This window comes from Nelumbo nucifera, chromosome 8 (assembly GCF_055504915.1).
Source record: "Nelumbo nucifera cultivar China Antique chromosome 8, China Antique-T2T, whole genome shotgun sequence".
In the NCBI taxonomy this organism is placed as follows: domain Eukaryota; kingdom Viridiplantae; phylum Streptophyta; class Magnoliopsida; order Proteales; family Nelumbonaceae; genus Nelumbo; species Nelumbo nucifera.
In genome coordinates, this window is record NC_142656.1 from 32,847,939 (window position 1) to 32,869,360 (window position 21,422).

The 21,422-nt window shown below is 39.4% G+C and overlaps 1 protein-coding gene across 2 annotated transcripts in view; it reads right to left on the bottom strand.

The window, feature by feature from the left end:
- LOC104603166 (uncharacterized) overlaps positions 1 to 21,422 on the bottom strand; it is a 47,113-nt gene that overhangs the window by 19,710 nt on the left and 5,981 nt on the right. For both annotated transcript variants that reach the window (XM_010267126.3, XM_088892553.1), the window contains exons 11-13: positions 7,613 to 7,723; positions 7,418 to 7,495; positions 7,167 to 7,286 (exon numbers count right to left, since the gene is read on the bottom strand). In XM_010267126.3, the coding sequence (XP_010265428.1) occupies positions 7,167 to 7,286; positions 7,418 to 7,495; positions 7,613 to 7,723 (309 nt within the window). The remainder of the gene's footprint in view (positions 1 to 7,166; positions 7,287 to 7,417; positions 7,496 to 7,612; positions 7,724 to 21,422) is intronic.

Here is a 21,422-nt window from a genome sequence, read left to right on the forward strand (position 1 = left end):
GCAATGAACGTTGAATTTAGACCCAAAGTAATCACACCTCTCTCATAAAACTCCGCAAACACCTTCAATATGTCATCTTTTAGCCATATCCATGGAAAACACTGCATCCATTATTTCTTCACTGTTAAACCTCCTTTCCAGCGAATCCAGCCAACTCTTTGACTCCTCTGAAATCTTAGGCCACTCCAAACCTTCAATCCAAATCCTCTCGTTCAAGGGCTTACTAAAAATAGATTTAAAGTGCTCCACAAAGATTTGACCAACCTCACTCCAAACCTTCAATCCAAATCCTCTCATTCAAGGGCTTCCTAAAAATAGGTTTAAAGTGCTCCAACTTAGACACTAAATTCTTCTTCCTTCTCCCATTTGCCAAGGCATGAAAAAATTTTGTATTCCTATCTCCCTCCTTTATCCATTTGCTCCTTGATTTTGCCTCCAACTTATTTCCTCTTTCAATAAAAGATCCTCTAAATCCTTCCTTAAAAGCCATCTTTCATTCCTATCTCTCTCCCCCAATGTACCTGTAAGTTCCATTCCTTGATATTTCCTTTAAGCTCTTTCAGTTTCCAATGGAACTTCATTCCTTCCCACCACACCCTTGGGTTACTCTCCTCCCACCAAGCTTTAATTTTATCTTTGGAACCATTAGAACATAACCACATATTCTCAAACCTGAACGGGGTTGGACCTCTACCTCCCATGTCTTCCTCAGAAATAGAAATTGGCTAGTGATCTGATGTTACTCTTGGTAATTCTCTAAACACAAGACTTCCTCAATGCTCCTCCGAATCGACTATAAACAAAAATCTATCAAGTTTAGAGCAAACTTGGTTGGCCTATAGGTTGGACTAAGTGAAGTTATTATAAGCAAGAGGAAGTTCTTTCGGCCCCAAAGCATCAATAACCGGATTAAACCTCCTCATGCTCAAACTTATTCTCCTTCATGGGTTGTTACTTTCCTCCAAAAATCTTATCACATTAAAGTCCCCTCCAAAATACCACAGCCCCTTGATGTCATTCAATTCCTCCCAAAAATCATTCCTTCCTTGATATCCATTAGACCCATAGACATTTGACAAAACCCACTCAAATCCATCAAACACCTGTTTAAACTTGACTGAAACTGAAAACTTCCCCACCAGTTCCTCCAATTCAATAACGACCTCATTATTCTACATCGTCACAATACCACTTGAAGGCCCCATGAAGGACAAACAGCCCAAGTCCATCCCCTATATTTTCGAAGACTCCTAGCCCATTTCCTATTAAATTCCATCACCTTAGATTCTTGGACCAGAATAATATCTGCTTCTCCTTCCCAAACTCCTCTTTGGTGATGGTTCTCTTGCCTTCCCTAACCCTCAAGCATTCCAACTTACAATCTTCATTCCTTAACACAAAGAAAAACCTCTTTTTTTACCAATCCCCCCTATTTGTTCCCCCTCAACCTACCCTTCCTTACACTAAACTCCTTATCTCCTTCTTCATCTTTTTTTAATCATTCAACTTCACTCAACTTCCTTTTCCTAGCCTTACCCCCCCTCCTTCCTCAAATATGTTTTCACATCGTCAGGCACTTGTAACTTACACCCCAATTTCTCCTCAAACTCAGCCATTTGAGCCTTCTGCCCCATTCCCTCACCTCTCATCCCCCCCCCTCACCATCACCTTTAGATAGCATAGCTTGTTCAACGGGTTCACTCCTAACTTCTCTTACCTCACAATAATTCCCTTCCTCCAATTCTTTCATCTTCAATTCCTCAAAGAAAGTTCAATCATCTTCCACATTTCCTTACTCCTCACCTCTTCTTCACAAATTAACACCTCCCCTCCATCCCTCATTTCTTCTTGCGGCAAAGGACACTTCTTGGGATCTGGAACAATAGACACAGGTACAAAGCACATATTAGTGTTTAACACTGAATTGACACAAGTCCATGGATCCTGGAGAAAGAGAGACTCAGTATCAAACAATGTCCTGCTTGTCTTTCCCTAGGAATCATCTCAGTGCTCACCACCTTCCTTAGGTTGGATTTGGGATGGAAGAACACCATCAAGAAAATACTTCTCTGATTACTGCAAATACTTTGTTGGAATTTCTCACCACCCGCCTTCATCCACTGTACCCAAAGAAAAGTTGGAATTGTTTTTTTCATCAATGAAAAGAATGCCAGTCTGTAGAGAGTCCTCCCTCTCCCCCAAAAGCCCTTCCTCTTTGTCTTTGTTTGAACCCATTGGATCAAACTCTGAAATAGCATCTTCATCGTCATCCTCCAAATGCTCGCAATCCTCCCAGCTCTTATCAACAATTTCATCATCTTCAAGCTTCTGTCCTGAGTATCTAGGATTAGGGTGGTTGACAACACTTTGAGTTGCACTCCCTTGCGATGCCTCTTGGGACCCATTGCCAAACCAATTTCAGGCCTCTATTTGGGGTACAACGGGTGTTTGCATTTCTACTACAACTTCATCCCATGTATGAACCCATTTGGGTATAGATTTTGGGCAGCAAGGACCTCCCTTCTATCCAAGAGGTATATGCACTGGTTCAATCTAAGGAAAGTATGTGGTCTACCCTGAATCCTCCTAAGGGGGAGACAATTGCTTTAGCAGTAAGAGGTAACACAAGTTCAACAAGAAAGGGGGAAAACCAATAAAAAGGTAGATGATAAAGATAAATTGTGTTGTACTCACTATCAAAATCCAGGCACACCCATGGGACTTGCTAGGAATTGAATGGGAAACAAAAGTGAGCACAAGAACTAAGCAAGAAATCAACACAAGAACAAAGCAAGAAACCAAATCAGAAGTTCACCTCAGCAAATTTAGCATCTCATGAGCCTCAAAGTGGTTTTTCTACCATGAGTTCTTCTCAACATTGCCCCCCTAGTTCTGATCTCAAGGAGGATATTATTAATTCCTTCCATGACCATTTGAAGCAATATGGTAGGGCACTCAAACAAGCAGATTTTGGATCCACTCCTTCAACCTCTTTTGCTTCCTTCTCAAGTAACTCAGCTTCCACTTTCCATGTATCTACTAATACCCCAGAATCCCCATTGGTTATTGATTTCGGTGCTTCAAATGATACTAGTAATTGATCAAAAAAAGTCAACATTTTCCATTTGTACACTCTTTTCTCTGGAAAAGATAAAGTGAGGTTAGATGATGCATCTTTCTCCTCCATTGTTGATCAAGGATCTATATCTCTGCCTTTGCCCTTTCATTATCAAATGTTTTACATGTTCCAAAGTTGCTCATTAGCTTGTTATCCATTAGCAATATTACACATGCCTTGAACTGTTCAATTACCTTTCTTCCACATTCTTGTGTTTTTCAGAATTTGACCTCTAGGAGGATGATTGTTAGAGGGAACATGGTTGATGGTCTCTATGTGTTGGAGAATAAAGTTTGTCTTGTGGCCTCAGAGTCTTTGAGCCAATCAAGTAAGAGTCAAGCTAATTTGTGGCACCATCTTTTGAGTCCTTGAAGTACTTGTTGCCAAAATTGCTTTTAAGTCTGTGTCAGTCAGCGATTTTCAGTGTCAAGTGTGTTGGTTGAGTAAGCATTGTAGAACTTCAATTCCTTTACGTAATAAAAGATTGGATTTTCCTTTTTACATTGTGTATTCTGATGTTTGGGGATTTTCAATGCCTATGGTGACCTCACAGAATTTTTGGCCTCTTGTGGCTCTCTTCACCAAAGCTCCTATGCCAAAACCCTTCAACAAAAGGGGGTTGCTGAGAGAAAAAATCACTCTAGAAGTTTCTCGGGGTTGCTATTGCAAATGAATGTACCAAAACGATTTTGGGTGGATGATGTTATGATTGTTGCCTATGTTATCAATAGGATGCCATCCCAGTTATTAGAATATAAGTCTCCTCATCAGCTTCTCTTTCCTAAGGCCCCAATGTTTCCCATACTTATGTGTGCCTTTGGTTGTCAGTACTTTGTTCATGACCTATCTCCTACTCGTGGTAAACTTGATCCCAAAGTTATTGTTTGTGTTTTCCTTAGTTATCCTCTTTCTCAAAAAAGCTATCGTTGCTTTGACCCCATTTCAGAAAAAATATTGTCTCTATGGATATCTCTTTCTTTGAAGATGTTCCGTATTTTCCTATCTCTCCTCAAGGGGGAGTTTGAGTGAGGAGAAACAGAAATATACACAAGTTTCATTGCCTTCTCCTGACCCCCTTCCATTTCGTGTCTTCCGGAGACAACGTTACAAAAGCCAAGGAGAAAAAAGTTCAACAACCACAGAGCAACTAGAAGCTATGCAACCAAAGCCATTGAATTCTTAGAGGTTGGATCCCTCACCACATCCAAGTACCATAATTCTAGTTGATATCCCTTAACCTATTGATATTGACACTTCAAATTGTGATTTGAACCTCCCTATTGCAAAAAGGAAGGGTGTTAGATCATGCACCACACACCACCCCCATGGCTCATTTCTTGTCCTAAAAGAATATCTCATCCTCATTTCGTGCTTTCCTATCTCCCATTGATAGTGTTCCCCTCCCTAAGAGTATTGCAAAGGCTTCACTTGTTCCTGAGTGACCAGGTGCAATGAGGGACGCGATCAATGCCCTACACAAAAATAGCATGTGGGAGTTGGTAGATCTTCCTAAGGGAAAGGAGCCTGTTGGGTGCAAATTGGTGTTCTCTGTGAAACATAAGGTAGATGGCTCAATGGAGAGATACTAGGCTCAACTGGTAACAAAAGGTTTTACACAGGTGTATCGGGTTGATTATCTAAAGACTTTTGCTCCAGTGGCAAAGATGAATTCTATGTGGGATCTTCTCTCTTTAGCAGTAAACCTAGACTGGAAACTCCATCAACTAGACATGAAAAATGCCTTCATAAATGGTGATTTGGAGGAAGTATACATGATTCAACCTCCTGGCTTTTGTGCTAAGGGCAATGAACAAAAAGTCTACAAACTGAAAAAATCTTTATATGGTCTAAAACAGTCACCAAGAACTTGGTTTAGCAGATTCCACCAGGTTGTTCAACAGATGGATTTTAAATAGTGTCGAACTGATTACACACTCATTGTAAAGAAGGAACAAGGAAGAACGGCAGCCTCAATTGTCTATGTTTATGATATTGTTATCACTATTGCCGAGTCTCAAAGATACAAAGGTTATGGCTACACGATTTGAAGTGAAGGATCTAGAGCCACTACATTACTTCCTTAGGATTGAAGTTGTTCACTCTCAATAAGGTATCTTCATCTCTAAAAATAAGTACACCTTGGAACTCCTGAAAGATACAAGAAAAATTGGAGCCAAACCAGCAAACACTCCTATAGATGTGAATCACACACTCAATGACTATAATGATGAGCCCTTAAAAGATCCAAAACAATACCAAAGACTTGTGGGTAGACTTCTCTATTTATCTATGGCTAGGCTCGACATTACATATGTAGTGGGAGTCCTCAATCAGCTCATGCATGCACCCAAGGCGGCACACCTAGAGGCAGCAGATAGGGTTCTCAGATACCTTAAGAAATTCTCAAGGACAGGTCTCCTCTTCAAGAAACATGGACATATGAAAGTTGAGGTTTACACTGAAGTTGATTAGGCCAGCTTGGTGGATGACAAGAAATCAACCAGTGGATATTGTACCTTTGTAGGAGGAAATCTTGCTACTTGGAAAAGTAAGAAACTAAGTGTGGTGGATAAATCTAGGCCAGATGCAGAATATAGGACCATGTCCATGGAGTTGCTGATCTAATGTGGATAAAAAACATATTAGGCAATTGGGTTTTCCTTTTGATGATCCTATGTCACTCTATTGTGACAATAAAGATGCTATCAACATTGCAGCCAATCCAATGCTCCATGATAGAACCAAACACATTGAAGTAGACAAACATTTCATCAGGGAGAAACTAGAGAAGTGAGAAGTGTGCCCTCCATACACTAGCTCAGAAGAACAATTTGCAGATGTTTTTACTAAGGGATTAAACTCCTTGCGGCATTATCATCTTTGTGACGAGTAGGGGATGATTGATAACTACACCCCAACTTGAGAGGAAGTGATGTAATATTAGTTGTGTCGCAAGGGGCACTTTAGTCTTTTTCTTCCTCTTTTGTTTTGTACGGTCGCCCTACTCTATAAATATAAGGTCTAGCACTGCTAACCTATCTTTTGGCTCTCTAACATTTTCTCCTCTTCTTCTCTCTTCTCTTCTCCTTCCTCTCTCTTCTCTCCTCATTCTACTCGGCTGAAATCATTTGCCTTGCCCCCTCCCCTTCAATATCTCTTTTCAATCTTTCCCACTAAACTCCTTATCTCCCCAACATGTTTCTCGTAGAAACCATCTCCCAATTAATTAAATGATCTCTTTTGACATCACCCACTTCCCAAAGAAAGTTCCTCATTATTTTCTAGTTTTTTTGCCACCAAAGTCAGTATTTAAAAGACTAGTAAGAAATAAATTGGAAAATTTGACACAGTAAATTCCATAGGGTATTCTTCCTCCCAACAAGAAATAGGACAACTTCCAAGTTGCAAGCTTTATAGATATTCTGTCCATGATGGAACCCCAGAAGTTACACAATTTAGGATTCCCTCCTAGTGGTGGCCCTAGACACCCATTGGCCCTAGACACACAATTTAGGATTCCCTCCTACTATTTAGAATTATTTTCAAAATGACCATCTTCTCAAAGCATTGTATTAGAAGATGCATGGTTCTCACAAAACAAGTATATTTATATCCCCTATGCTATAATAGATTTTTCTTTCAAGCTGGAAATAGATCACTAGGCCCTCAATTTAACTATTTTGGCAATAGTTTAATCATAGCAAAAAAAAAAAAAAATAGAGGTTTGACAGAACATAGAAGAACAAAATAATTAAGAGAATATAGAACTGAAATGTTGGAAGAATGATTTAAACCAGGGCCCACATGATGGTTAAGTGCACAAAAAAATATTAATTTTGAAGCTATAAAGAAATGAAACAAATAAAATTATATTGAATGATTACCAAAAAAGAAAGAAATGAAATAAACCAATTTCACTCAAAACCCAATTTTTAAAAGAACTAAAATAGAATATAGAAGCATAAAACAAATGTTAGTAATGTTGTTTTCTTACTAAAATCATGTCTTGTGGTTATCGCTCAATCATGTGACTGAAAGGGGACCCTACCTGCTCCTGGATGATACTCCTTGCTTCAACAAGTTGAGCCTCAAGTTCAAGTTCCCGTTCAGTTGCTTCAGAAGTAACCTCTGCTCCTTTCTGTGCATCTTGTAGTTGAACCATGCGTTCCTTTTCAATTGAGAACAAGAAATTAGATTTTCTAAATAAAGCATTATGTGTCATCAATTGATGCAACCACTTGTTTCCATGAAAATATAAACAATAAAGAAGAAATCTGTAAAAATAAAAAATCATTTCACCTTTATAGAAGCCATTTTAGTCCGCAAGCTCTCTTCTATTTGATCTCTAGCCATATGAAAAGGCAGATCAAAGACATCCTACAAATAAAGAAATATTCAATAATTGAATCTAATCCCCCAAAGAAGTTATAAAAAAAATCTATTTCACAAAAGAGAAACCCTTTTGCATCGTTCAAGAATGGATGTCGGCCATACCGTCCTCCCACCCAATGGGGACTGTGGAGGATCTGCATCAGGTTTTTCGCTGACAGCTAATGTTTGCTTGGTCAACCCATTTGGAGCATTTAAGAAATCACGCATATCCATCTAGAAAACAATAGTTCCCAAAACCCACCTTCAGTAGTCATGCAAACTAAAAAAACCACAGTTTAAAAGCACCACTAAGAATGATGAAGCAATGCAATGCAAAATGAGCCATGTAGTGAAAGCACGAAACAATGAGTTATGAGAAGAAGCTCACTGCAAAACAACAATAGGAAGCATTTTTACCCTTTGAGAAGGAAGTGAGAATGCCAACAGCTGATAAGATTACAGCAAGGAATTGCCGAATACTATATACGTCTTTTTATAGTTGGTAAGCCCGTGCCTTAGACTGTTAGACTTGTGAATGTCTCAATAATCCTATCCTACATCTCTTTTACTATGGAGAGGTACATGTAGTTCTAAGTTATATGTGGCAGGATGGAGGCAACAAGGCATGGCATTAGGCAAATATTTGGGTTCTCTCTAACTCACAAATGACTCCAAGATTTTTTTTTTTTCGAAGATAAACAAAAAAGAAAATTGTATTGCTGAAAATAAAATATACATCTAAAAGTCAGAATGCAAATCTTCTTTCTTTAGACCCTCAAATCCTGGGAGTACCAACATCCAGCCAACAGAAAAAGAAGAGATTACCGCCCCAACTTCTTCCAATATTTTCGTTCTCCCTTCAAAAATCCTCTTGTTTCTCTCCCTCCAAACCTCCCAGCAGACAGCAAATGGAATGCAGCTCCAGAGAATTTTTGCTTTAGTACTTCCAAGTTCCAACAACTCTTGGCCAATCACCAAAGATTCCAGCAGAGTCCACTGATGCCCATCCAGTCGCCTTAAAGAGCTTAAAGAAGGACCAGATCCTTTTCACAAAGAAGCAATGAACCATCAAGTGCATAACATTCTCCTCTTCGGCAAAACATGGCATATATCTGTTTGGGAATTGATAGCCTCGTTTCTTTGATATGTCCTGCGTAAAAAATGCAGCCTCTAGAAATCAGCCATACAAATGCTTCGGTTCTTGGGGGGACAGGTCTCCTACAAACTCCTCTAATTGCATCAACCTCCACCCGGGACCTCGTTAAAGCATTATACATGGATTTGACAATAAATCTCCAATCTTTAAATTCTTTCCACCATTTGATCTCAGCAGATGAAAGACCAATTTCCAATTCTTGAAGCTTGAAGCTTGGTTTCCCTTTGAGGGCGACAGATTATGGCACAAAGTGATTGAGAGCATTCATGGGGTGATTGGAAATGGCTGGGATGCAAAAGTTTCCCCTCACAGTTCTTCAGCTTCTCCTTGGAAAGCAATTAATGAAATCTACCCTACTTTCCTCAATTCCATCCGGTTTGATGTGGGACAAGGTAATAAAATTTTGTTCTGGAAAGATCCAAGGGTAGAGGAAACCCCACTAAAAGACAAATTTCCTGATCTCTTTGCGCTATCTAACCTCAAGGGGGAAGCTATATCCATGTTGGGATCACTGTATCCAAATGGTGTGAACTGGAATTTGGGCTTTAGAAGGGGACTAAGGGAAAATGAGTGTGTCTTTAATCCAATTGTTGGACCTCTTAAGGCAAATCCACTTGGACCCTTCGTTTGGAAGACTCTAGAATTTGGGTAGGCTCTCCATCTGGCCTTTTTTCTTGCTCCTCTTTCTTCAAAGAACTTGCTTTTCCCCCAACCTTCTAGGTGGGGTTTTCCTTATGAAAGAAATTTGGTGCAAGCCTATTCCCCCGAAGATCCAAGCCTTCTGCTGGGAAATATTCCTTGGTAAGGTAAACACTTGTGATATGCTACAGAAAAGAAGGCCATATGTTTGCCTTTCTCCTCATGTGTGTTCATTGTTGTTTAGGGTTAAAAATATATGTTGTAAAATAAATAAATAAATAAAATATAAGGCTTGAGGGGCCAGATTTGACAGCTGGCCCATTCCACATAAATTAAAATTTGTTCTGGTTATGGAGGGAGTTAAGCAACCACCCCACGTATGAAGAGTGGGGAGGCTGATCTAACCTCCCTACCCCATAACTGTCTCCTCTATATAAGGGGGAGAGGAGAAGAAAATTGGGCAGCAGATAGAGAGAAGGGAGAAGAGAAAGAGATAAGAAAGAAAGAGAAAAAGAGAGAAGAAATAGAGGAGGGAATTTGTAGTTTGGCTGATTGAGGTGTAAGGATAGGCTTACACAGGTATAAATCTTATCCTTTCCATCCATCTCTTTAAAATATTATCTATTTCAATCCTTATCTTCTCTCTCTCTCTCTCTCTAGAGTTCTGTTAGAACTCAAAATCTTATTTCAAATTACATATATGCATATCTAGTGGAATCCCATCCACCTCAATGAAAACAAAAAATAATGATAATACTGGGGAGCCTCTGATATGTCGGTGGATTCTATCCACCCCAAAGAATTTCAGTAGGCTAACCCAGTGCTGTCAATACACCTAAAATGGGACAGGTGTGCTGACCTGTAACAGCACTTGGCCACCTGTTGCAACACTGTTGCAGACTTGAAAAGGGGGACACATGTATTACTGTGGCAGTCTATGTTGCCACTTGTAAATGGCAGGCTTCTGGGTCCCACTGTCAGTGGATCTTATCCACTTAAAAAGGGGACACCACACGTGTTAATGTTGCAGACCTGAGAAAGAGGACAGATGTACTGGTTTGCTGTTTGTTGCAGCCAATATTGCCATTTGTAAATGACAGACCCCTAGGACCCACTGTTTCAGTTTGCTGCCAACTGTTACAGAGGGACCCACTGTCATACGATGTGGATCTTATCCACTTTAAGAAGATAAATTACATTACCCCCTGAATTAGTTAAGATTCAATCGGTGAATCCTATCCACCTCAGTTATAAAAAAATATATCTAAATAGATAAATAAAATATAATCTAAATTCCCACTATCAAATCAAACTAGTGGGTCCCACCTATCAACAGGGCCCACTGTCAAAATATTTAAGTTCAAAACATTAAAGTGGGCCATGCCCACTATCAAATCAAACTAGTGGGTCCCACCCATCAGCGGGGCCCACTATCAAAATATTTAAATTCAAAACAATTAAGTGGGCCATGCCCACTATCAAATCAAACTAGTGGGTCCCACCTGTCAGCAGTGCCCACTGTAAAAATATTTAAGTTTAAAATCTTAAAGTGGGCCACGCACACTAACAAATCAACATAGTGGGTCCCACCTATCAACGAGGCCCACTGTCAAAATATTTAAGTTTAAAATCTTAAAGTGGGCCATGCCCACTAACAAATCAACCTAGTGGGTCCCACCTGTCAGCAGGGCCCACTGTCAAAATATTTAAGTTTAAAACATTAAAGTGGGCCATGCCCACTATCAAATCAAACTAGTGGGTCCCACTGTCAAAATATTTAAGTTCAAAACATCAAGGCCCTGTTTGATGATTAAGTACTTGTTAAAAGAAGTATTTGTTTCTTAGAAGTACTTATTTTAACAACCACTTAAGACTGTTTGGTAACCCACTTTTGAAATCACTTTTTATGTTTTTAAGCACTTATTGGGGTGGGTATGTTTGGTAAGCTACTTTCCCCATAAGTGCTTATATTGACACAAATGACAACTTTAGCCCTCACTTCACAACTTCATCTTCTGGTTCTTGTTCAGATGCATCCAACAACTGTTTCTGCTTCGTATGTTTCTTACTAGTAGAATTGTGATTAGAGCTCTTTACAAGATCTTCTTCAGCATCCAGAATTTCTTCATCCACTAATGAATCAAGAACAGATGGAATTCTATCAAATAACTCATTGATCCCATCATCGGTTCCCCGCAATCTTCCACCTTTCCCCTTGAGCTTCTTCGCAAGTTTCCTTTCCAATTCCAAATCTTCCTCAGCAAACACAACGCCTTTCTTCATCTCCATTTCAATATACTCTTCAAACTTTGTCTTTGATTTCCTCTTCAAATTCTTCCTCTACTTCACCATTGTTTCCGTTGTATGATTAGAACCACATGATAATCGTTGCTACATCGATGCAAACCAGGACACCCTCTATACACATTCCCTCCACCAATTCTACAGAGACCGTTACATCACTGGTGCTGTTGATTTCGCCTTTGGTAATGCAGCCGTGGTGTTCCAAAACTGCAAACTTATTGCTCGAAAAACTGCAAAGTGATTGCTCGAAAAGCCATGACTGCACAAAAGAACATGGTGACCGCACAAGGCTGGATCGACCCCAATCAAAGTATAGGAACGTCTGTCATGTGCAGTCTAACATTGGAAACCACATAGATACGAAGAGCTGGTCAGAATTGAGTGGCGATTTTGCGTTAAAGGCTTTGTATTATGGAGAGTTTAATCTACTGCGAGAAATTCCATTCTAACAAAAAATAGGGTTTTTTAAAAGGATAAGGTAATAGGGATGTTTAATCTATTGAAACAGGGATTAGGGCTTGGGGAGATTAGCTTTGTTCTAACAACTGATGACCACCGATGTGAGTAATGGTTCTCGGATGAAGAAGAAGACGGAAGAAGAATGAAGAAGAATGAAGAAGAATGAAGAAGAATGAAGACGGGAAGAAGAGGAAGAAGAAGAAATAAGAGTCATTGAGGAGACTGGAGAGAACTTTTCTATCTTTACCGTCGGAATTCTTCCCGTCGCCGGTGGACCACGTTTACAAACACCGGTGTATGTGAGTGGCTGATGGAATGATTTTCTGGGTTATGGCTGGGACTGGGAGAAGTAGAGGAAATGGAAGGGACTGAAGGAGTTCGAATGAATGGAGGAGGAGGTATAACCCTCATGGGGGTATTTTAGGCATTACAAAAAATTATTAGGGACTGGTTCATCCCATTTATTTGGAGAATTACTTCTTCAAGAAGTACTTAAAAAAAGCCAACTTGAAGTCACTTTTTTAAAGAAGTACTTCTTTGAAGAAACAAGTACTTCTTCCCCACTTTTTTACCAAACACACAAAACCACTTAATGTGTGGTCCCAACTCTTAAAAGAAGTACTTCTTTTTAAGTGTTCTCAAACACTACCTAAAGTGAGCCATGCCCACTATCAAATCAAACTAGTGGGTCCCACCTGTCAGCAGGGCCACTGTCAAAATATTTAAGTTTAAAATATTAAAGTGTCATGCCCACTAACAAATCAACCTAGTAGGTCCCACCTATCAATGGGGCCCACTGTTAAAATATTCAATATAAAATGTTAAATTTGGTCACACCTAGACCTGTTCATGGGTCGGGTAGCCCGATGGCCCGGCCCGCACCCCGGTCGGGCTTGGTCATGTAATTAGGCCCGTGGGCCTGACCTTGGGCCTAACACAGTAAGCCCGACTGTGTTTCGGGCCGGGCTCGGGATTTGTCAAAAAAGCCCAGCCCAGCCCGACTCAACATTATATATTATATAAAATATATAATATGTATTTTATATATTATATAAAATATATAAATAATATAATATTTATTAAAATATATATTTATAATTTAATATATACATTTTTTATTCTTTTCTTTATAATCTCTCTCTCTCTCTCTTCAGCCACTAACAGTATGGGCTAAATTTCGGGCTTGGGCCCGGGCCCGGGCCCGGGCTTCGGGCTTTTATGAGGGTCGGGCTCGAGCCCAAGTTGTAGGCCCGATGGTCGGGCCGGGCTTAAGCTCGGGCCTTAGAAAATTCTGTTAATATAGAGTGAAAGCCCGGCCTGAGCCCGGCCCGAGCCCGACCCATGAACAGGCCTAGTCACACCCACTATCAAATCAACCAAGTGGGTCTCACCTATCAATGGGGCCCACCGTTAAAATAATTAAATGTAAAATATCAAATTGGGCCACATCCACTATTAAAATATTAAAGTGGGTCATGCCCACTACCAAATCAGTATAGTGGGTCTCATTTTTTTTACCAATTAATGGGACTCACTGCTCTACCAATTGTGGGGCCCGCTCATGGGTATAACCACTAAGAATCCAAGCTGATGGGACTGCTTATACCTGTTATTGAGTTTCACCCTTACAAAGTAGCTCTTTCACATAAAATCAAAATCAAGGGGTATTTCCTCTAAGCAATATAATTAAGGGGTTTTAGCAGACATAGTGCATGCTTATACACCCTGAATAGAAAAACCCTAATTCTACTTAAGTTCTTTTTTTTTTGTGAATTATGATCAAAACAATTGTGTAAGAAAAGTGGTAAGATCTTTTCTCATTTAATGATATCTTGTTCTTTTGTGCACCGAATTTGGGAATTCTTTTGTACTCTCTTTGGCTGCAGGTGGTTCCCCCTCAAGATGTGGCAAGACTCTTCAACCATGAATTCTTGAGACAGCGAAAGAAAAGGGGGATGGTAATGTGGAAAGCAACAAAGACAGCAATTTGCCGGGTAATATGGGAAGAGAGGAACAACAAAATCTTCTTGGAAAAAAGTAGAACAATAGAGGAAGTGATTGATAGTATCAAGGTGAAAGTAGCCCATTGGGTAAAACCCTTGGATAGCTTTCAAGTCTTCTCAGTCACAGACATTATAAGAACATGGTCCGAAGTAGCACAATCATCGAGAGTGAGAGATAAAGTAAGGCTGGAGTGGAAACCACCAAAAGGCAATAAAGTAAAGCTAAATTTTGATGGGTGCTCCTTTGGAAATCCAGGCATCTCAAGAATAGGATGAGTATTAAGAAACTCTGAAAGGAGGATATTGGCTATGATCTCAGGACCGGTTGGCACCGGAAACTCAGTGAAGGCTGAACTATTGGCATTACTACAAGGGTTAAAGCTAGTCAAACAGCTAAGATAGACATGTTGAAGTGGAAGGGGATTCAAAAGTAGTAATTTCATGGGCAGCAAAACAGCAGCCATACCCCATGGATGTTTAAACATGTGATTAGGGAAGTGGAGAAGATAGCAAAGGAGGTTGAGGCTGAATTTAAATGGGTCTGAAGAAGTGCAAATGGGCTAGCTGATGGCTTAGCAAAACAAGGGACATTGAGACTCCCAAGCCCCTATCTTTTTGTTTTTTTTTTTTGGTCTACACACCAAGTCCCATTTAACCAAATAAAGCTTCCTTTTATCCACTCTAAAATTCCAAAGGAAATCCCTTTGCACTCTTTCAATCTCTCCCACCACTGGAGAAGGTGCCTTTAATAGGGAGAGATAATAAATTGGCAAATTTGAAAGAACACTCTTAATTAAAATTAGTTTCCACTCAAGAGACAGAAATTTCCCCTTCCAACCCGCCAATTTCTGATCAATTCTATCTAGAACAGGTTTCCAAGTGGAAGGGGCAGCTGCCCTAGCCCCAATAGAAAGCCCCAAGTAGGAGAAAGGAAATTCCCCATTTAAACATCCCAAGGCTCCAGTACATTCCTCTAAAACAACTTGATGAATATTCTCCCACTCCAATCATAATACTTTTGCTTAGATTAATCTTAAGCCCAGACAACAGTTGGAAGCAATTAAGAATACCCCTAAGGTTATAAACCTGCTCTACAGAAGCACCCAAGAAGATCAAAGTCTCATCTGCATATTACAAATGAAATTTGGCCAGCCTTTCTCTCCCAATTTTTAAGCCAGCAACCAACCCCACCTCACTTCCATGCTCAATCAGCTTACTCAACACCTCCATTACAAGCACAAAAATCATAGGATCCCCTTGCCTCAATCCTCGTGATGCACTGAAAAACTTGGTGGAAACCCCATTCACCAACACTGAAAAGGAAGCTGAGGAGATACATGCAAAAATCCAGCTTCTCCATCCTTCCCCAAAGCCCATCCTTCACATCACTTCTTCTAAGAAGCCCCACTTCTAAGTCAATTTTGCAGATCACCCCTGCCTCCCCACTTCTAATTCTTGCATCCACACATTCGCTAGCAATCAAAACCCATCCAAAATTTGCCTACCTTGCACAAAAGCCATTTGTGTCGCACCCACCACCAAATTCAACACCATCTTCAGCCTTCTGGACAACACCATGGCAATGATTTTATAAGGACTACTAACTAGGCTAATCAGCCTGAAATATCACTCTGACAACCCCATCCACTTTCAGGATAAGAGAAATGAAGGTTGCATTGGAAACTTTTTCTAGTTTTTTCTCCTCCCATAATTTCTTCATCATATCCATAAAGTCTATATTGATCTTCCAGAACATTTTGAAGAAACCAATGTTAAATCAATCAGGCCCCAGGGCCTTATCCCCCTTCATCTTTTTGACAGCATTACAAACCTCTTCCTCTTCAAATTCTCTTTCCAGCTATTCCTTCATCCCTACCTCCAACTGAGCACAAGCTAGCTCCTCCAAATGGCACTTCCTACATAATGGCATACCATGATATCCCTCACTTCCCAATAGCAAGACATCTTGCAGACCTATAAAACTCCCCATAATTGATCCAAATGAGTCTAAGTCATGCACCAAAAACTTAGAAATTGAATCAATAAATCAGGTTTTCTTCTCCAGAGTGTGACATCAGCAGGACATCATGGTAGGGATGGTGTGAGAATGTGACATCAACAGGACATCATGGTTGCAACAATCAGCAATGATTTGAAAACAGTTTGGTTACCAAGTTATCAATCTAGATATGTGGCAGATAGAAAAATAAAAAAGAAGAACAAGAAGAGAAACAAGGTACTTAAGAAGAGAAAATAGATTTGGGAGTCGAAAGTATCACTTCATTAGTCATCTCATCAACATATATAAAATACCCAAAAAAAAAAGTGTATTTATATATGTTAGCGTAGGGGTATTTCTGTCTTTATACCTAGATTAATGTTGCTGATCTGTAATGTTGTGTTGGAACCAGTGCTCCTAACTTAAATAAGGGCACATATGTCTTTTCAATTAATTTTAATAATATAAATACTGCCTGGCCGACTGGGAGATGTTATGTTGAGTCTTCCAGTTCGAACCAGAATTTCTCCCTTCTCTCTTTCTCTCTTTCTTCCACCTTTCTCTTTCTACATAACTGATCTCAGACAGACAGAACTCTAAGGCAGAACCGAATCATAACAATATACAATGTATCTAATAGAAGGTTCTAAACTTAAAAAATCGAAAACAAATAATTCTTGGGAATTGGAATAAATGTGTTAATTATAATTTCTCCTAACTACATCACATAAAATTTCATTACTATTAATGGTTTATTATCTGCAATCATAACTATTCGGAGGGCCCATTGCTTAGTATGGTAAAAACTCAGGCTGACAAGAGTAAGAACATGGGTTCAAGTCTAAGAGCAGCCACACACATTATAGGCTTTGGTACTATTCACACTCCCAATGCTAGATGGTTGGTTAACCTCAAAATCTCCCTAGTCCCTCCTGTGTAAATCTTCCCTATACTGTCTTCCTCTGAATCTTCATGAGAAGACCTAAGGAATTTTGGATTGGGTTTATCAAAAGTTGTGGCATTCTGGAGCGACATCATCATCCACACCAAATTAGAATCAGATGATAGGTTTACTCCCTTCAGCTTGCCTGAGGAACAAGGGTGAGATTTTCTACCCTGCTTTGCCGCTGTTACCAGAGGTGATCCTTTGAAGTGTCAAAGAGGAAGTTAATAGACTTGTATCTTCCTTTTTATTTCAATAAATATTTTTCATTTATCTTCAAAAAAACGACAACAGACCGAAAACACCATCCCCCATCATTCGTCTTTGTATTTAATTAAGATAAAATTCCCTTAATACAAGTTAAGATAGCATCCCTATAATAAATTGACTTTACTTGATTTTACTAGATTTCTCTCTCTACTCTTGATATACTTTAGCATTTAGTTATAATAACATTCCCTCTCCTTTCTTCTATCAAATCAAAGAACAAAGTATAAATATGCTTTCTCATATTTTTCAGTAATCATTGATCAACCCAAACTGGATTCAACCTACAATGAACAAAATTATGAATATCTGTTATCATATTTTTAGTAATCAGTAATAAGAAGTATTCAACAACATAATATTTATCATATTTTTAGTAGTAACCAAAAATACATTTAGCTTTTATCAAACAGAGCAATAGTGGATTTTCAGTAATAACATAGAATTCATAATCCAGAATTTTGAACCACATAACTTCTCTTATATTTTCATATTTTCATTGTTGGTGTTGAGTATTCAACCACATAATTTTCTCAAAGCAATGGTTCTAACAACATTAGCTGGTTATCACCAGTGCCTAACCACATTGCATTAATAGTTTCAGGTGGTGACAACCAGCTGAATATGTCCACAACGTATTGCCAGGCTGCAAGGTTATATCTGCTTTTCCTATAAAGGATTCCACCTGATATTTCCTGTTTTCAACTAATCGGCTATTGTGTTCCTTCCACAAGCTCCAACACACCAACGGCAGCACCCAAGAGCTTTTAAATAGATTTAGGAGATCAAGTTCTGTAAGAGAACGGACAAACAGGTTGAGAAATAGGTGAAGAAAGACAAGACCATCGATTGCAACCCTTGCAACTGAAAATCGCAACACTTGAAACAGAGAACGAAGAAAATGAAAAAAAAATCTGGAAATAGAAGAAGGGTAATGTCCTTTTTGAAAGGCAAGACTGAAATAATAAGATGAAATAAGAAGACAAAATGGAAGTTGATGCTGCCGAAGTGAGAGATTGAACCTTACCAGAGAGATCGACCACCAGTGGGAGGAGTTTGTGCCATTGAGAGTTCCGTCACCCAAAATAGATTCCTAGCTCTCCATTTTCAGGAAAAAACAAACAGAAATGTTTTGATTTGTTAAAAAAAAATCTAGATTTTTGACCTCACATCCTTGAGGAGCAACCTGAGAATGGAGTGAAGATGGCTGTTGAGACTTGAGAGCAAAAAGATGAAGACAAATATACTCGGTTTAGGGACTTTTTTCACGAAGGGATATTGTGTTTTGTGGTACATTACTTAAACACCCATACTTTCACATGCAAAACAAGCACGTTCATTCATTTAGAAAAGACATAGCGAGAATGAGGATGAGAATTTCACATCCTTGGATGCGAAAAAAATATGGCTTCCAAGAATCGTGCCTTGTGAGAAATTCTATCAAAAAATGCAGCGATTCTCCAAAACAGGCAAACCCAAACAACATTCTACTCTGAAGAATCGCAAGAATCGCCAGAAGTGATTCTCCTGAGTGATGCCAAACAGGGCCTAAAAGAGTGAATTGGACTGCCTGAGCTCCTCAGTTCAGCCACTGGTTCAACTCTTAGTGCCTTTTCACATACCTTGGTTACCTCACCTTTCTCACTTGCCACCACATCAGCAAAGGATTTAAACTTAATCCTAAGATCAAAATTAGATGGCGCAGATCTCTCCACTAAAATGGCACCATGCACTCCACCTTTCAGCAGAGGGAACAGTTAAGTTGCCTTCATACAATTTGAAAACCATTTGTCTTCTTTTCCAAAATCACCACCTGTCCTAAATTTTGACATGTCAATTTCTTCTTCCTTCGGCAAGCCCTTCCACAACTGAGCTTCCATCGACAATGGTAACCAGATCTTGTAGGTAACTTCATCGATGACCAGATCCACCAATCTAGGAACTTCTTCTGGTCTAACTCCCTCCAGAATGAAGGTCGTCGCACTAAAGTTCAATGTATCCAGCTCCTGTAAGGAACCTTCTGGGAAAGCACAAATCTCCTCCATTAAGCTTCCCACTTCCAAAAGAGCTTTGCCTTCCAGGAACGGTATTAGATTCAGCAAACCTTCAAGGGAAATCCTTTTTCTAATATCCTCTGCTATTTGTTTCCAGTTGCAGCCCTTTCTGTTGGAATAAACTATGAACTTCTTACACCACTCCATGAGGCTTTGATTAGCTCTGGCCTCCTCATTATCTTTCTCCTTTGACAAATAAGGTCGGTTAGCCAGCATTGGCTGAGAGGTTTTGGTTTCACTGACATCTCTCCACAGGAATTCCTGTAATACCTCCGTGAAGAAGGTCTGTTTGACCCCACTCCCCAGAATCTCAGCTAGCTCTCTCAAACTTTCATCTTCCAAGTTAATCCCTGCTATAGAACTTTTTCCCCAAACTACCTTCAACTTGGAAAGTGATTCAAAGGAAGTGATGAGCATAATTGTCAAGGCGATGCCTAGGCGGGCGCCTAGGCGACAAGGCACCCTTTGAGGCTCGCCTAATCGCCTAGCAGTTTTCTACTTCCTACTATAAAATACTTTTTTATACATTCTTTTTTGAGATTATAATAGACATTATTAAACTAAAATAATCATTTTGTGTGTTTATATACTAATTTCTTTTTATTATTTTCTTATTTATTAGGGTTTAATCAACACAAACATTGCTATATTGAACCCTCAACGACTTAAAAACCTGAACCAATAAGTAAGGAAGAACTAAAAATTTTATCTAATCAGCACATTTTCTTCTTCCTTCTTCCTTCTTCCTTTTCTTCTCATGAATATGTTGATTTGAAATTTATACTCCTCTTATGAAAATCATGAATAATTATTAAAGAAATATGGTTATGGTACCCAGGGAACCACCCTAGGATCTATGTTTTTAACATAAAAAATCCATCGCCTAGGCGACAAGGCGCCCCCCAATCGCCTAGCCTCGCCTTGGTGCCTTGAAAACTATGGCGATGAGCTCATGCGAATTTCTTATACTCTTTTGGTTACCTCCCTCACAGAATAAAATGATGATGTCCGCAAACTACAAATGAGTGTTTGTCACCTCAAGTCTTCCTATCCTCCATCCTCCAAATAGGTTTCTCTTATCAACCTCCATGATCATCCTACTTAGGACATCACAAATTAAATTGAATAGGAAGGGGGAAAGGGGATCCCCTTGTCTTACTCCTCGGAAAGTAACCTCTAGCCACACCATTAATCATGATCTAGTATTGTACTGAACTAAGGCATCCCTTCATCCACATCCTCCACCACTCCCCTAACCCGATTCTCCCTATAATTTCCAAGAGAAAAGACCAATCCACAAAGTCATAAGCATTCTCTAAGTCGAACTTGCACACCAAGCCCCTCCCTCTGCTACCAACACCCGTCGGTAATATGTCTTCAACAAAGGCACCTTGATGCTATGAGATGACCAAAGGTAATACCTTTTTTAGTCTTCCGGCTAAGACCTTTGCAATATAACCTTGTAGAGGATTCCCACTAGGCTTATTGGTCTGGAATTTTTTGCTTCCTTCTTTCTGGGAATTAAGGCAATGGAAGTTGAGTTTATACCTTAAGAAATTTCCCCTTCAATGTAGAACTCATTGAAACCATCCAGCAAATCTCTTTCGGTGAGATCCCAACACTCCTGATAAAAAGCCAAAGAGAAACCATCGGTCCAAGAGCTTTAGACCTTTCCATTGAGAAAACCGCCTCTCTGATTTCTTCTAGAGAAAACTCCACCTCTAAAGCTACAGCCATGGCTTTAGGCACTCTGATCCATTAAACATCCGGGGGGAGATGGCTCCTCTCCCCTTGACTATGGAATATACTTTTAAAATGGTCCACAAAAACCTTAATAATCTCCTCCTCCCTGGTTATATCACGTCCATCCACTTCTAGCCTAACAATTTGATTTTTCCTTCTCCCATTGGCTAGAAAGTGAATATATATATATATATATATATATATATATATATATATATATTGTATTGAAATCCCCCTCCAACAACCATTTGCATCTACATTTTTGCCTCCAAGAAATATCTTCCTTCTTAAGGACTTCTTCTGACTCACATTTTAACTTCCACCTTTCCACCCTCACTACTCATAGTTGGAAGAGCTTCTTTCTTA